Source organism: Syzygium oleosum, unplaced genomic scaffold (assembly GCF_021117445.2).
Source record: "Syzygium oleosum isolate NSW1041296 unplaced genomic scaffold, Sole_v2.1 Sole_v2.07, whole genome shotgun sequence".
NCBI classification, from domain to species: domain Eukaryota; kingdom Viridiplantae; phylum Streptophyta; class Magnoliopsida; order Myrtales; family Myrtaceae; genus Syzygium; species Syzygium oleosum.
The window spans coordinates 8588771-8604372 of NW_026607491.1; the positions used below are offsets into that span (position 1 = coordinate 8588771).

The 15602-nt window shown below is 39.6% G+C and overlaps 3 protein-coding genes across 6 annotated transcripts; 1 reads left to right on the forward strand and 2 right to left on the reverse strand.

Moving 5' to 3' along the window:
* Window positions 1-230: 230 nt before the first annotated feature.
* On the reverse strand, window positions 231-2436 carry LOC115673975 (ferredoxin, root R-B1-like). Of its 2 annotated transcripts, none has more exons than XM_056313442.1 (2): window positions 1937-2436; window positions 231-916 (listed from the first exon to the last, which is right to left on the reverse strand). In XM_056313442.1, the coding sequence occupies exon 2, from the start codon at window positions 906-908 to the stop codon at window positions 438-440; it is 471 nt and encodes a 156-aa protein (XP_056169417.1). In that variant the 5' UTR covers window positions 909-916; window positions 1937-2436; the 3' UTR covers window positions 231-437. The 2 variants fall into 2 exon arrangements, with proteins under 2 accessions (XP_056169417.1, XP_030452097.1); XM_030596237.2 differs by having other exon boundaries at window positions 1748-2434.
* Window positions 2437-2966: 530 nt separating this feature from the next.
* LOC115664243 (60S ribosomal protein L10a-like) lies at window positions 2967-5370 on the reverse strand. The gene is made up of 6 exons (XM_030586192.2): window positions 5269-5370; window positions 4918-4961; window positions 3908-4127; window positions 3641-3806; window positions 3305-3510; window positions 2967-3177 (listed from the first exon to the last, which is right to left on the reverse strand). The coding sequence occupies exons 2-6, from the start codon at window positions 4920-4922 to the stop codon at window positions 3124-3126; spliced, it is 651 nt and encodes a 216-aa protein (XP_030442052.1). The 5' UTR covers window positions 4923-4961; window positions 5269-5370; the 3' UTR covers window positions 2967-3123.
* Window positions 5371-8128: 2758 nt separating this feature from the next.
* On the forward strand, window positions 8129-15139 carry LOC115664244 (transcription factor TGA9). Of its 3 annotated transcripts, none has more exons than XM_056312847.1 (13): window positions 8129-8663; window positions 8883-9049; window positions 9198-9289; window positions 9713-9789; window positions 10097-10327; window positions 10922-10963; window positions 11099-11158; window positions 11279-11356; window positions 11455-11497; window positions 12214-12485; window positions 13082-13303; window positions 14503-14645; window positions 14769-15139. In XM_056312847.1, the coding sequence occupies exons 2-13, from the start codon at window positions 8943-8945 to the stop codon at window positions 14854-14856; spliced, it is 1455 nt and encodes a 484-aa protein (XP_056168822.1). In that variant the 5' UTR covers window positions 8129-8663; window positions 8883-8942; the 3' UTR covers window positions 14857-15139. The 3 variants fall into 3 exon arrangements, with proteins under 3 accessions (XP_056168822.1, XP_030442053.1, XP_056168824.1); XM_030586193.2 differs by having other exon boundaries at window positions 8133-8748; XM_056312849.1 differs by lacking the exons at window positions 8129-8663; window positions 8883-9049; window positions 9198-9289; window positions 9713-9789 and adding an exon at window positions 9826-9949.
* The last annotated feature ends 463 nt before the right edge of the window (window positions 15140-15602 follow it).

The following is a 15602-nucleotide window of genomic DNA, read 5'->3' on the forward strand; positions in this document are numbered from 1 at the left end:
TCGAACCACAGTTCCTGGCCATTTTTATTTCGGGCCACATGTGTCTCAAATATGAACATCATACACTTTTAATTTTAATTAAGTTTGCTTAGATGAGGCCCCGTTATTTATAACCCATCAATCAGAGTGATCAGAGGAAAATACAACCCTCTGATAGTTGAACTAGCAATGATCCGGTTCTCGTTATGATACTGCGTACAAGGCCCCAAAGCATTGTGGAAAACAAAATATTGTATAGGGAAATATGAATATACTCCGTATTCGGAAGCATTTCAAGAACGTACAAAGAGTGCTTTCTGTTCAACTATCATCACTATAGTGAGACTACAATGATCAAGTGATACTTTGTTATGTGAATTGATCACGTGATATACTAAACTAAATCAAGAACGAGCCATGAAAAACAAATAGTCCAAATAGGTAATGCACTCAATAGTCTAGTGAAGCTCTTCCTCTTTGTGTGTGTAAATCACACAATCGGACTTTGGATAGGAAATGCAAGTGAGCACGTAGCCTTGCTCCATTTGGTTCTCGTCGAGGAACGAGCCGTCGGACTGGTCCACCGCGCCCGACTCCAGTTTCCCCGCACAGGTCGAGCAAGAGCCCGCCCTGCACGAGTACGGCAGCTCGAGCCCCGCGTTCTCGGCCGAGTCCAGGATGTAGGAGTCGTCAGGGGCCTCAATCTCGTGCTCGTCGCCGTCGGGGCCGATCAGCTTCACCTTGTACACCACCGCCATGGACGCCCTGAAGCTGCAGGGAGATCTCAGGCCGAAGGACCTGGAGATGGGCTTCACTGACCCAAGAGAAGATGATGGGGCCTTGACGAGGGAAGTGGTGGTGGATTGGAATTGCCTCTTGGGTTGGCTCATGAAAGCGCAAGTGGCGGGTAGTCCTCCAATGGCTGACATGTTTGTCCCTGGATGTCAAATTATTAGTTGTTAATATATCTAAAACAAGGTGAAAAATTTATAAAAGTTTCATCTTATACACGCCATTTTCGTAAATATATGTTACAACTTACGATTTCTTTTCCTGAAATGTGAAGCTTTTGAGTCCCAGGTGGGGATTATTTTTTCTAATCTCAATCTCCTGATCTAAGTTTTTCCATCCGCCATAGCCCGAATATCATTTACATATACCGCGTGTTAACTTCATAATTTGTATGCACAATTTTCATTTGTGTAACTATCTCTTTCGAGGGTTGTGGATCCAATATTGAATAAAATGAAAACAAAGTGGCAAGAATCAATATCACTGGAAAGATTGATGATGCAGAGAGACGAATGACCAGTTCATAATAATTTTATGAACCATGCATGCATACATCAATCTAAAAACATGTTAGATTGGAGAGAGAGAGAGAGAGAGGGAGAGAGGGGCTCTGTGAGATGTTTCCGAGATTTTCTCAAAGATCAAGACAAAATCACATGAAAACAGGGCGGATCATCCTAGATTAAAGTGTGTTTGTATGCCTTGCAAAAGAAAGGGATTAGGAAGCAAGCAATTTAATCCTATTTTTTTTTGTTAAATCTGTAAAGAACAAGGCAATCACTGTCAGGAGCAACATGAGAAGAAGCAAACCAGTTCTCTTCTTAGTTTTCTTGCAAAATATCTTTCCTGGATCTAGCAAAAGTCGAGCCTTCCTAGAAACACTTTATCGTGAAGTCGAGACATGAAACTATGCATAACGAAGAAAAAGAAGCAGGGGGTCGGAAGAAGAACGCAGCACGAGCAATGAGAGAAGTACCAATGCAACACAGTGAACAAAGGACCCAGAAAGACGAGAGAGAGAGAGAGAGAGAGAGAGAGAGAGAGAGAGAGAGAGAGAGAGAGAGAGAGAGAGATTTGTGGAGGCTTTTTCCTCAGCAAAGTTTGGAGAGAGAGTGAATGACTCTGGCACTTGGAGAAAGCATTTAGGTTGGATCTTGAAAGTGACCTTGTGTTTAGAAGCAGAAGGAGAGAGCTCTCTAGAAACCTGAAGAGTTCTTGAGAGTTTGAGAGAGAGAGAGAGAGAGATGGCTTTTGGCAGTTCTTTAGAGCCATGAAATGGCCGAGCGACACACAACCCTGACCCCCATCCCATTATTAATACTGGAGAATTGATTTAGGTATATATTACTTGCAGCGGATTGAGATCTGCAGCTGCAGCATTTGCTGTGCTTACTAAGCCAACCCGAGAGTGCCAATCCTATGGAGAGAAAAGCCAGGGGTCGGCTCCTGGTAGTTTCGAGAATCTTCTTTTACTTGGAGGGCTCTGTAAAGAAGATGCCTTGAGACCCATCAAAGAGATGGGCGTTAGACCTGTGCTGCACATCTACTCTGGCCCCAAATACCCCAAATACCAAATGTTCATCTAACTTTAGTCGAGAAAGTATAGATAATGAATTATTTGAAAAATATTTTGTTAAAAATGATTGTTTATATCGCTTGAAATAATTAGTATGTAAAATTATTTTTTCATTACCAACAATAATGTTCATTTGTAAGCAATACAACGATTATTTTTTATTTTCCACAAAAAAAAAACACCCTAGATTTTGTAAAATCACAACACCTTTTGGTGACATACATAAACAATGACGACTTCACTTACAGATATCGAGATTTAGAGTATGCTAGTCCTAGCTGTATTAATCACATTTTACTATCTTCCCAAAATGTTAAAGAATATATATACAACATTAAAAATATGCGACACTCATAAACGATTTTACATGTTTTCTTTCTTAGGATGTGAGGATTCGTTATAATGCAAGATTTAAATTTCGAATGCTGAAGAAAGAAGGAAGTTAAAAAGGTCAAATCACTCTAAATAGATTCCATGACTAGCTATGGATGGACCAATTGCAAAAAGACCTCTTCTACCAAGAAAAAACTTGAAGTGAGACGAGGTGTTATAGGATTCTGATTTCACATGTATCACGAGTCCAACCAGCATCATTAAACCATTGTGACAGAAAACTACATAACAAAATGGAAACGTTCCGACTAAAGATTGTCATTGAATTCCAAAACTTTTGGCAAAAACAGCTGACAAGAAAGAACACCAAGGTAACTTCTCAATGGTTGGGGCCACACGAGTTCTCTTTTCTAGTAACTCCCTATCAAAATACATTGCACACCTCAGAAGACTCGGTACGGCTTCCCCATGGTGCTTTTCAAGTAGAGGCACTTGACCTGATAACAAAAGGGGAAATCCCATCAGCTTGAACAAAAGAAATATAGATTGAATCCACAGGAAGAGAAAATGGCTTAGACAAATTGTGGAGGCATCTTTGAATGCATAAGAGTCGAATTCACTCACATTTTGCCAATTCTTCTTCAACAACGAAACCAGGAAGTTCACACTGAGTTGAACGTTCTGGAAGATCTGCTTGTCCTCCATAGAGAGGTTACCGACAGCAACACCCATGCAGAGCACCTTCTTGAGTTGGAACTTCACCATTGCCTTAGTCTCGTTAACTTTGGAATCAAGGGACTCCTGATGGGTGACAAGGGTGGGAAACTTTCCTGCATTAATTTTAAAAATTATAAGCATCTTCTGACGATCCATTCAGAGATAAAAGAATTACTAATGGATAAATTGGATTCCTCTTAAGTGGGAGTATCACTACCGCCACATATGAAGGAAAAAACTTGCCTGCCTTGTTCAAACCAGGGCCCAGAAGACGAGGAATCTGCTTGATCACAGCTTCAGACGCAAGAAAAGCATGGTACTTCTTTGCTAGTTTCTTAACCAACTTTTTGTTCTTGTTCAACTTCTTCAACCCTTCGACATCCATATAATCCAGGCCAATCTTCTCTGCCTGCAGCAAGACAAAAGGCATGAGTGGCATTTCTTCATGAATAGTTTAGCGTTGCCAGAGAATCAGAAATTAGAGGTGAATTGCAATTGCAAGGAACTTACTTCTTCCACGTGTTGAGCATCACCAAGCATGCAGACTTTCATCTTTGGGCGAGGAATGTGCGGTAACTTCACAGAACCACTGAAACGCTTATCTTTCTGGGGATCATAGTTCTTCAATCCAATCTGAAGCTCGATTGTCTCGGTAAAATTACGTTTCTTTTCATTGCAATCATTTTTTATCCCTGAGATAGCTTCTCTTAATGCCTCACTTTGAAGCTTACTGGAAGTGAGAGGGAAAAATCAAAGGTCAGAGCAATATAAAGGCCTGAACTAAACATGCATGAATGGCAATATTCAGGAGAGGTTCCCAAAATGCACAAGTTCCAACTCTAAATTTCTACCATGGTCATTGCAACTACACCATATCGTGCAGATACTCTGCAAGGATGTTCAAACACGACATCTACAAGTACACACCAGCTATCTTTCAGGTTCAGTACAGCCCCAATATGTGATCTGTGAAAATGCAATACAGAAAAAATGCAAGCTACAACCTACAGTGACATTTCACAGCAATTTGAACATTCCTCATACCAGCTGCATTCTACAAGCAGTATAGCCACACCGGCAAGATGCTACTAGATGATTTAACCACTGATTACAACGATTCCAATGATGAGCGACTGACAACTACAGTGCAGATATTATCTCAACCAAAACAAAAGTTATAAAGGGAAAAGTTTACATGTCTAAGAGAGAAGAGATTCGACGAAACGTAATTACAAGAATTGAGCCTAGCGTGAGATCCTCCACATTCAAATGGACTGAGGTGTGTTCCTAGGATGGCTTGGCTAATCAACCTCGATCGATCACCACAACGGCTCAAATCTATTCGCAAACCATTTCAACATTAACTACGAAGAGCAGAACCAAGCACCCTTTGGCTAATTAATCTCGATCCACCACCGCAACTACCTAGCTATAATTCAAGACTTAACCCAACACAGCAAGAGAAGCAAAACCAAGAAAACCCCAGTTTCCATCACAAAGCAAGCTGAGCTGTGGCATACCTCATTTTTCGTCCTCTCTAGAGACCGTCCCAAAGATTTGCCTCCTGCGACCAAAAACCGAACAAGAACAGAACAGTTTCAAGAACAGTCTCGAGACCGTCAAAAACACTTGCGGAACTATTAGATCAGCTGAATATGAATACCCATCTGATCAAATAACAACTAAGAGAGAAAAAAAAAAAAAACCCTTTACTCCATTAGCTTTTTCAAAGTGAAAAACCCTAACTTTAAGCCTATTCTACATCAAAGAGGCTTCGAATTGAAGGCGAATGATTCAGCTACAGAGAGAGAACAACACAGCACGTCGACACCGAAATCTGATGCAAAGGAGGAAAGTGGTAGAGAGCTCACCGGAGATTCGAGGAGAGCGAAATCCGCAGCTAGGGTTTCTTGCAGAGCTCGGCTTCGAATATATATGGTGCGGAAGCAGAGGTTGAGGGGGACCAAAAACCCTAGAAAGAATTTGGGCCTTGCTCTGTTGGGCTTGGGCCTTTGTTTCCAAGCTCGATTCCTTCGTGGGCCTTCAGGTTCATAGGCCCATGGGCTTCGTGGAATCAAGAACGCATGAAGGAGTTGGCATCATCGTCTTCTTCTTGAGCTAAAAGATTCATAGGTAAACTCTCATGCTATATGTTGAGCATATGACTATGAGAATTTCCAAAGGGGTCCTCCTGTTTTTTCCAAAGTTATCGAAACGAAAAAAAAAGAGGGAAAAATGTGAACTCGAGAAGAAAATAAAGAGCAGCGACCTGAAAATGATATTCGAAAAGGGTCGTGCTTTTCGTCCGTTGTTCTGATCGGTGGATTTTCAAATATGGATATCGCTCGTGTGATATGTTTAGTTAAGTTCGTGCGCATGTTATATCAGTAACTTGTAATCCACCGACCAAAGGTTTTGAGGAAAATATGGCACATAATAACGTTGTAATTCAGATCAGTGCCTGTTAGGATGTTATGAGTTAGATTGGAGATTTATTTTCAGTTCAAATCAACGATTTTTGCTTTTATGTGTCTGTAATTTGATTAGGAGAGTTGGGTAAAAATCAAACCAATGACCATATCTTTAAATTTCAATTGGGGTTTGGTTTTAAACCGTTAACAGTGTGGCTGCAATCATATGAGAAAGTGAAAGATAACTGGCAAACTTATTTTGGGGGCCAAACATTAACTTGGGACTGAGAATGTATATCTCCATCATACCAGACAGAGACAATTAAGAGACAATCATATTAATTACAGCAATTACAAAAAGAACGAACGCTTTGATGGAAAATCCATTGTGACATCTTGATTAAGTTGCTTGGAAGGTGCATATTCTCATTGGACATGGACTGAACAATGGAAATTGGGCACTAATGTATAGTGGGTCATGTCTTTTAAACTGAGAGATGAACATAGTCTGTAGTTCTGCAAAAGAATGCTTCGATTCGAAACCCATTGAAATTTTTGGTCTGGTTCGATTCAATTAATTCCTCATAAGGAGCAACTGATGAACTTGAAGATGGGATTATGAGAATCGAATGAAAGTAGAATAAGAAAGAGTAGATGATTATCATAATGATGGTGATCTGTTAGGTGAGACAGTGCATCTACTTGAAGACTGCAAATTGTGTGTTGTGGCCCCCAAAAGAAACAAGAAGAAAAAGACTAAATGGTGTTTTATACAATATGTTGTGGACTCAATTTGAGTGGCGATGAATTGATTTGCATTGATATCCGCAGGTTGCTAAAATGAAGGAGCCTCTTAGCGTGTAATGTATGAAAATGATTCAGGAATTAATATTGCAAGGAGTCCATAGTAGTTCAAATCAGAATCATCATCACCGCAATCCGTGAGAATGAAAACTGGTTCAGATCTAGGCCAATGTTGTGACCTGTGGTCTTTGCTGATTAAACACCACACAATCGGGATATCATGATGACTAAAGAGAAGAATGATGCTCTCAAAACGTGGGCCGCCTTGGCTCGTTCGACAAAGTTCATCGTCAATTCGATTCGCGAACGAAACTGGCGACCTCCGGCTTCCTCAATTGCTAAACTCCAGGATCTAAATGAAACTACAGAGAGGTAGTACAGTACCGTTATACTTGCCCTGCATCAAAAAAATATTGAATAGAAGTTCTTTTTTTTATAAAGATAATAAATAGAACTTAATTAATTATTGCTTTGTGATTTTACATATGGGATTTTTTTTTGGGGGTAGAGAGAGAATTGCTAAAGCAACTCCAAGCGGCAATTAGTGACCTAAAATACTGAATACTAGGTTTTTGGAATCTCTAAACCCAGAAAGTGAGGTGCTTTTTGAGCAAACTGCTCTCAGGTATGGATTACCTAATCCATACATTACTTGCCCAATTGAATCCGACCCCTTTTTCTCGCATCCAATCATTGGTTCAGAAAAAAAATCCGCATTACTTACAAAAATGGCAGATGAACATTGAATTAGAATATTTGCTTCCACCTCTTTATGGAAGAAATTCATGGGTCGAATCCAGCCCCCACACACCAGACATGAACATATTTATACATAGAAAGATAGAGACAAGAAAACACCTGTTTGTGTATCCTCAATAATGCTTGCTCAATCACTTATACAAGTCTTTTAGCTAGAGATTCTTTAATATGTGTGACAGTTTCTTATGCATTTTTGTGCTGCAACCTGGGCAAGATTTTAACTTTCGTCCATGGGGCTTGTCCAACAAACACAACCACCCAATGCAAAAGTAAGGACCCAGACCAGGAACAATAAGAAAGATAATGAAGCTACCCGCCTCTAAGAAAAGAAGAAGAAATGGGTTTATAAATTTCTATTAATAGAAAAGAATCTCAATGTGGCAATGGTTTTAGGTGATGACAGGGAATGGATGTTGACATATCAACCATGGCGATAACACCAAACAAATCCATCTGAAAGAGCAGAATTAATAAGGCAAGTGGATATTGTCTGCAGGTTAAATATTTTATAGGGAAGTTGAACAGGCATGAATAGAACTTTAAGTACTCTCTCTCTCTCTCTCTCTCTCTCTCTCTCTCAATCTCGTAAAGGTTTTAGGTGTCAACGGTGGGCTCAGTCGCCCTTAAGGGCACGTAAAAGAACAATTGAAAACCCTTTAGATGTCCTACTTTTGTATTAATCCCTCTTTTCTTGCCTTCTTTCATGAAAGATCACCTTGTCTCATCTCCATCTCTTCTTTGTATTTTTCACTGACAAAATCACTTCTTTATCTACTCAATTTCTGTTCATGCAAGTACTTGCAATCCCTGAAAGATTCCAGTAAAAGGGCCAATGAGAAGGCCCAGGCGGTTACAAGAGAGAGAAATGCAGTAGGATCCAGTGATTCGAGTGGGCTCATGCCAAAAACCCCGCACCTCAATTTCCTTTTTGTTAAAGAATAATATCCATATGAAAATATTTCATCTTTCATTGTTTTTGGCATATCAATTTTTTCCAATCCCCACAAGCAGAGTTGGCATGTACAGGCTCTGATAGGACAAAATTTTCTGACCATGAGAGGGTCAAAAAGCAAGCAACACAAAGCTAAGCAGACTAAAGATCCGTCAGGTTTCTTCAGAGAGAAGGAGGGAAAAAAGACGAGAGATAGAGACGTCCATGAAGGATCAAGCTTCAAAAGTCACAAAAAGGAGAGAAATAGATAGAGAGAGATATATATAAATGAGGCTGAAGGTTGGACCTTTCTTGTGGCTACTTATTTATATTTTGACAATGAAGCTCTGATCTTTTTCTGGTTTGTAACTCTCTTTCTTCTCATCCATCTCTCTCTGCCTGTCTGGGTTATTCCTTCAAACGAGTTCCTTCCCACGAAAATTGAGGTAAAGACGTGTGTTGCTTGATAAGAGTCATTGTTCACTTCCTCTCATTCTGTCTTCTCTCTGTTCACAAAGAGGCCATAAGTTTTCTTACAACCATCACATATTCTTCTTGTTTCTCAACTTCTTGTATGTAGTTCATTGTTGATGTTGCAGAGATGAAAATAGTCCGGCTCTGAGTTCAGAACAAGTCTTGCATGGCGAGCCACAGAATTGGCGAGATTGGTTTATCAGAAACAGGGCCATCAACTCACCACGTCCCTTATTCAGTCTATCATGGAATCAACAATCCCACCACTTTCATGTATTAACCCAACGCTCTCTTCTCTTCACCCACCTCATCCAACTCAGAAGTTCTTCTCCTCAAAATAGAACTGAGTTCTTTCTTTAAAATAAAGGAAAAAGACTGGTTTCTTTATATGGGCATTGATCATTAGTTCTCTCTGTTTCAGTAATCAAGAAGGATCTGCTTTTGATTTTGGAGAGCTAGAAGAGGCAATTGTGCTGCAAGGAGTTAACATCAGAAATGATGAAGCAAAAGCAGGTATGAACATGAAACTCTCTATGTCACATTTTTTTCCTCTCCAGTGACATCTCATTAAAAACAACCAGTTGTATCCTTTATATGTGTGAGAGGAAGAGATAGAGAGGAGTTCGAAAATGTTTGCAGTGTGGGGTTTGGCGAATTTTCCATTTCTGATAGTGTAATCATTTCTGGGGCTGAGAGTGGAATGGCATGAGTACACAAACTTGGAAACCTGACCTTAGCCAAGCCACGATTTTCTTACTGAATCCGTAACTGCAAGAAAAAGGAAGCAGAGAGAGAAGAGGGATTAGGTTTCAGTCTCTGCTTTTTCTTTTTCTTCATGTTCTGAAAGAAAAAAAAAATCTTTTGGTTGTCTTTATATTTTCTCTACTTACTGTGATCCTCTGAGATTTTTGCTGTTATGGGGTGATTCTCTTGCAGCTTTATATACAGGCAGGCCTGCGGCCACTCTGGACATGTTCCCTTCATGGCCAATAAGATTCCAGCACACCCCAATAGTTAGTACCTTCTTTCCTTTCTTTCTCCTACTTTGACCATGTTTCTTAACTCGAATGGTTCAAGGCTTCTTGCTATATTATGCATTCCAGACACCCTTTGATGTGTACTGATCAATCACCCTCTCAAGTTCTCAACTCTTTTCAGTCCCAGAGTAAATTTGTCTGTGCTACTTTGAACGACTTCTGATTTTTCTGATGGAGATATTGGGTTCAGTGGATTTGATGATGTCGGGACATGATTTGATGAAAAGGTTGGGACTCGATGTCTTTTTGTACTGATGAACGTGTTTGTTCTTGTTAATCCCAGGGAAGTTCGAAGTCAGGAGGAGAGAGCACTGACTCAGGGTCAGGAGTAAACACTAACACCCTTTCTTCGAGCGTAGCTGAGGCTCAGAGAGAAGCAGAGTCTCCAGTCAGTGCAAAGGTATCATCTTCATTGGATCATCAAAAGCTTCAAACGCCAATGGAGATGGCGGCAAGTGATACATCTACTCTACCTTCTCCGAGTCAATCAGCCTCCAAAGCAGCCCACGACAAGGTTTTTGTTTTATACTTCAGTTCAAAGTCATTAATCTCCCACACCTTCTCTCTGCTTTACCACATCCCTAGAACTGTGGATAAAGATCGTCTTTCTGTAGCTTCTCTCTCTCTCTCTCTCTCTCTCTCTCTCTCTCTACAGATAGAATAGAACAGATCCCAAAGTGCTCAGGAAAAGGTACAAATAGTAGTAATACACAAAAATAATGTTGGGAAGGATCTTCTTTAGAGTAGTTACCACTCTGTCATATCCTGATTGATGAAAAAAGAGTTTGGGAGAAATTAAAAAAAAAAGAAGCTTTTCTAACTATTGGGGTGTTAGACTTGATGTTTATTTTGAAAGGGTTCATGAAACATTGAAAGAATGCTAAATTAGATCCGTGTCATCTTGATAAATTAAACAGCACTATCAACTAATTTATTCCCCTTTGAAAACCGGGATTGGAACTAGTATGCTTTCCAACCCACCTCTTCTTTATTCTTGAGATTTTGTTTTTATCAAATACTAGGGTCACTGTCACTGATCTTGCGTTGCATTTAACAATTCCTCTTATCATCCCAAGAATTGATTTCTCTGCTTTAAAAAATCTTTCAGAGAAAAGGAGGCTCCACCTCAGAGAAGCAACTTGATGCTAAGGTTCCAAGTTCATTAGCACTTGTTCCTTATTTATATATTATTTTTGGCTACACGAGATCATTTCCATGTTCTCATTTAAATTCTTCTTCACTTTAATGTTAACTGTTTCGATGAATCATATTCATTTGATTTCAGACATTGAGACGTTTGGCCCAAAACAGGGAAGCTGCAAGAAAGAGCCGTCTCAGGAAAAAGGTCTGCCATTTTCTACAGCTTTGAAATCTTAATGACAGGATAAAATCTCTGTTCCATTAAGTAGAAAAACGTGAACTTTAAGAGCCCGCTAATTTTTACTTTCTAATTTTCTTTCAACAGGCTTACGTGCAGCAACTAGAATCAAGTAGAATAAAGCTCACTCAGTTAGAACAAGACTTTCAACGGGCACGCTCTCAGGTGTTCAAGTCTGAACATATTATTTGACCAAGATTCGTGGCCATTACTATTTTCTTGACATTAAGGAGTGTAAGCAAATTTCTGTGGCTCTTCTGTAGGGGTTTTTCTTGGGTGCATGCGGCGGCGCTAATATAAGCTCTGGTGAGTCTTTGGTGGCTTCATCGTGCACAAGTTAATACTCTCATTGGAAGTGTTAAAAGCAAGATTTTACCCTAGAAAGAACAAGCATCTATCAAAAGGGGCTTCGTATTTACTTGCGATTGGTCAAAATATCCTGTCAGTGGTCAACCGGTATTAGGCATGACTGTTTTGTTGTCTGAAAGTCTCTCTTAGAATTTTGAAAGCAGTCGTGCGATGATTTTGTCGAACTAAACTTCAAACTCCTGGACTTCTATGAACTGATCAAGAATGTCAATTTTTCCGAACAATTGAGCTTCCTGGTCTAACACACCACCTGAAAAGATTTCCAAACTCCCTTTCTGACTATTCTTCATTTGACTGCAAAGAAAATGGTTTTGTGCTTATTCATCTCTTGCAAGATTTAGTTGGACTGCTGAATCTCTTCGATTTTTTTTTTTGATTAAAGAAATCAGAATTCATATATGCTATGATAACATAGACTATTTGCCACCAACTTTTCCCCATTTGGCAAATTGATTTTCTCTGCACCAAAAGTAATGAGTTTTTAATGCTTTATAAAAGTAGAAACTGTGCTCCTAGAAAAGTCTAGTGCAAAAGCATGACAATTGGCCACAGTGACTGATTAATCTATGATGTTGCACAGTTTACTTGCTTCAGCTTTATAAGTTTTTTATGTTTTATCACCGCAATAATTGAAAGAATACAACGCAATCTAGGAGCCGCAATATTTGATATGGAATATGCAAGATGGTTGGAGGATGACCACCGGCATATGTTGGAGCTCAGAACCGGCCTCCAAGCGCATTTACCCGACGGCGATCTCAGGGTGATAGTAGATGGCTACATTTCACATTACGACGAGATTTTCAGGCTCAGGGGAGTGGCTGCTAAATCTGATGTCTTCCACCTTATAACTGGGGTGTGGGCCACCCCGGCCGAGCGCTGCTTCCTTTGGATGGGCGGTTTCCGACCATCAGAACTAATCAAGGTTCGTAGTAATAATTGATTCATAATCATCTTTCGGCAAATGCCCCGACAGTGAATAATCTTATCTGAATAGTAGTATCATAGAATGATGTTGGCAGGGACTTTCGCCTCCGGTATATTCTCACTCCAAAGGACACATTGTCCTTACACTAATGACTTTCAAAGGATAATAATGTTCCCCAAGAAAAGGATCAGAAAAGGATCCTTTTCTTGGGTTCTAAACAAGCTTTAAAGTTCTTGGCAAGGCATCTTCTTTAATCATAGGAATAATGAAAGCTTTGACTTGCTAAACCTAGATTCTAGGACACTTCTTTTTCTTTCCTGCAAAGAAGAAGTGACATTTATCTGAGCCAGAGTAGTTAATTGACCAAAATATCCTCTCACCAAATTCTAAAGCCTGAACCACTTCTCAGTTCTCAAGCGGGCTCTTTTTGCCTTAAGAGGGTGCATCAGATGATCATCTGCGCAGATTTTTGTCCTCCACGTTAAATTGACACTTCCAAAACAAAAGAAAAACAAGACATAAATTCCTTGCTTTTACTTAATAACAGGAGGTTCCGGATGTTTATATGTTTTATGTGTGGTCTGTGTTCTCAGATATTAATAACACAATTAGATCCGTTGACGGAACAACAATTCATGGGGATATGCAGCCTCCAACATTCGTCTCAGCAGGCGGAGGAGGCGCTGTCCCAGGGGCTAGAGCAGCTCCAACAGTCACTCGTCGACACCATCGCTGGCGGGCCCAGCATCGATGGAATGCAACAGATGGCGGTCGCCTTGGGCAAGTTAACCAATCTCGAAGGCTTTGTTCGACAGGTAAAATAGTCAATTGCACAAAAAAAGATAAAATTCTCTTAGAACTCGGGGCAAATTTATTCTCCCTTGCAAACTTTATGAAGGTTGTAGAGCAGTAATTAGGATAAGCTAAGGTACAACTACTGTATATTTTTTTTCACAACATAAACAGGAGTTTGGAAACACATGGAAAACATGATTAAACTCAAAATTACCAAAAAAAAATAAAAATAAATGAAAATAAAAATAGAACTTCCTTATGTGAAGGCTGCTTAAGATCAAGAATACTTGTAGATTGATTTTTGGGTGCACAAATGGTCGGACTTTTAGAGTAGTAGTAGGCCAAGCGCCGCAATATTTTAACGTGCATCTAAAGCTGGATTTACGTCACCTTGATTTCAACCTCTTGTTTGACTTTCTGAGATGAAATACAAGAATCCCAGTGTAAAAACAAAAGCTTATTCTATCGGGTGGTGCATACCCCTCCATCATCTTTGGTGCTGATTCGTCGTTAGATGAAGATCTAACTTTGATTATCATATTAATACTTTCATTAGATATAAATCTTCTTGGCGGTCTCCATCAGATCTGGTCAACGTCTGAGAGTTGCGCTTTGGTGATGCCCACTGAGTACATGCCAAAGCTGAAACAATTTTCAGTTCTTTATACTTTAATCTTCAGAAATATTTATACCATGATTTTTCTTTTTTACCCGTGATTTTTGTGTGGTAAAAGAAATATCTTCTTGGTGGTGTAAAGAAGTCCATTAGCTTGTTGAATAACTAGGGTTTGGTGTTGATTCTTTTACCATATCTCTCTCTCTGTATGTCGCCATCTAGAAGGTTGCTTGAAAGTGATGCCGGTTTAAATGGAAAACCCTAGCTAGAGCTATCAAGCCAAAGTTAAAATAATAAGGAGGAAAATGATAAGCCATCCACTTAAAATTGGATTCAAGATTTTAAAGGATTATATGTCTCTATGATTGCAAAATGGTCCAAAATTTGAAGAAAATGACAATTTCATGAGCTTTTTCTAGCCCTCTTGAATTGTTGTTGGCCTTTACAACCCATGTGCCATTGCACCATAATTAAGATTTCATTTTTTTATTTCAACTTGCTCTTGGTGAATTATATATATTATCGGATACTAATCATCTATGTTACCTCATTGTTATATTCCGTGGAGGAGGTGTTCTTACTATGTGTAGCTAAGAATTGCAGGCTGATAACTTGAGGCAACACACCCTTCATCACTTGCGCCGGATACTGACCGTTCGACAAGCCGCGCGCTGTTTTTTGGTGATCGGAGAATATTATGGACGGCTTCGAGCGTTGAGTTCTCTATGGGCGTCTCGTCCTCGAGAGTGAGATTATCAGTACATTAGATTCCGATTGTTTCCATTAAGATAAATGAATTGTGCAAACTAATCTAGTCCTCTTAAGTTGTTCTTGCATCTGACTATCATAATCAACTTGGGTTTGATCAGGAGCATGATGAATTATGATAATTCACACCAAACAACATCAGATCTGCATATCGTTCAGGCTACACAAAATCACTTCTCCAACTTTTGATGTGAGCGAGAGAGAGAGAGGAACCCGATCGTTCAGATCGAGAACGATGATCTCGCTCCCCCCCAAAGACGGTTCTACCAAACTTACTTGGAGCTTCTCTTTTAGGAGGATAGGAAATTTTAGTGTTTATATGTCCACTGTCTTCTCTGTTCTTGTCATGTAAATGAATGTAATCAAATGTATGTGCATGGGGGAAGCTTCTAGTGAATTGGGTTGTAAAGAAAGAGAAAAAGGAAACAATATGAAATTGCGAAATCATCGTCACCGGAGTATCTTTATTGTATATGATGTTCTTACGTGATCCTTCTTTACCCTCAGCACAAGCTATACAGTAATAATATGCGAGGAGAAACCATGCAATTTCATGAATAATTTCAAAACCTTGGTCTATTTAACAAGTACATGTATATACGTATATATACGTATGCATAGTTATATTCTCGCTTAACTTTATCTTCATTTAAAATAAGAAGTTATCTATTGAGTAAGCATTGACTTGGCTCCAAAGCTGGGGCAAGCTTTGGATAGATATATCACGAACTCACCACATAAGCAATGTCATTCATACCCATCTGCGAACACTGCATACTTCATACATACAACTGCACTATTTAGAGAGAGAGAGAGAGAGAGAGAGAGAGAGAGAGAGAGAGAGAGAGAGAGAGAGAGAGAGAGAGAAGATGGAGGTTTGGGAAGTGGAGAGATGTGGCTTTCTTGCATTTGTATGAAGTGGCTGCAAAAGGAAG

Excerpts from the sequence above, each read along its gene's own strand:
- LOC115673975 (XM_056313442.1), bottom strand. The coding sequence starts at position 908 with ATGTCAGCCATTGGAGGACTACCCGCCACTTGCGCTTTCATGAGCCAA.
- LOC115664243 (XM_030586192.2), bottom strand. Across the intron at positions 3,807-3,907 it reads ATGCTCAACACGTGGAAGAA|GCAGAGAAGATTGGCCTGGA; the intron begins GTAAGTTCCTTG and ends GTCTTGCTGCAG. Across the intron at positions 3,511-3,640 it reads CCCTGGTTTGAACAAGGCAG|GAAAGTTTCCCACCCTTGTC; the intron begins GCAAGTTTTTTC and ends AAATTAATGCAG.
- LOC115664244 (XM_056312847.1), top strand. The coding sequence starts at position 8,943 with ATGGCGAGCCACAGAATTGGCGAGATTGGTTTATCAGAAACAGGGCCA. Across the intron at positions 9,290-9,712 it reads AAATGATGAAGCAAAAGCAG|CTTTATATACAGGCAGGCCT; the intron begins GTATGAACATGA and ends ATTCTCTTGCAG. Across the intron at positions 13,304-14,502 it reads TCGAAGGCTTTGTTCGACAG|GCTGATAACTTGAGGCAACA; the intron begins GTAAAATAGTCA and ends TAAGAATTGCAG.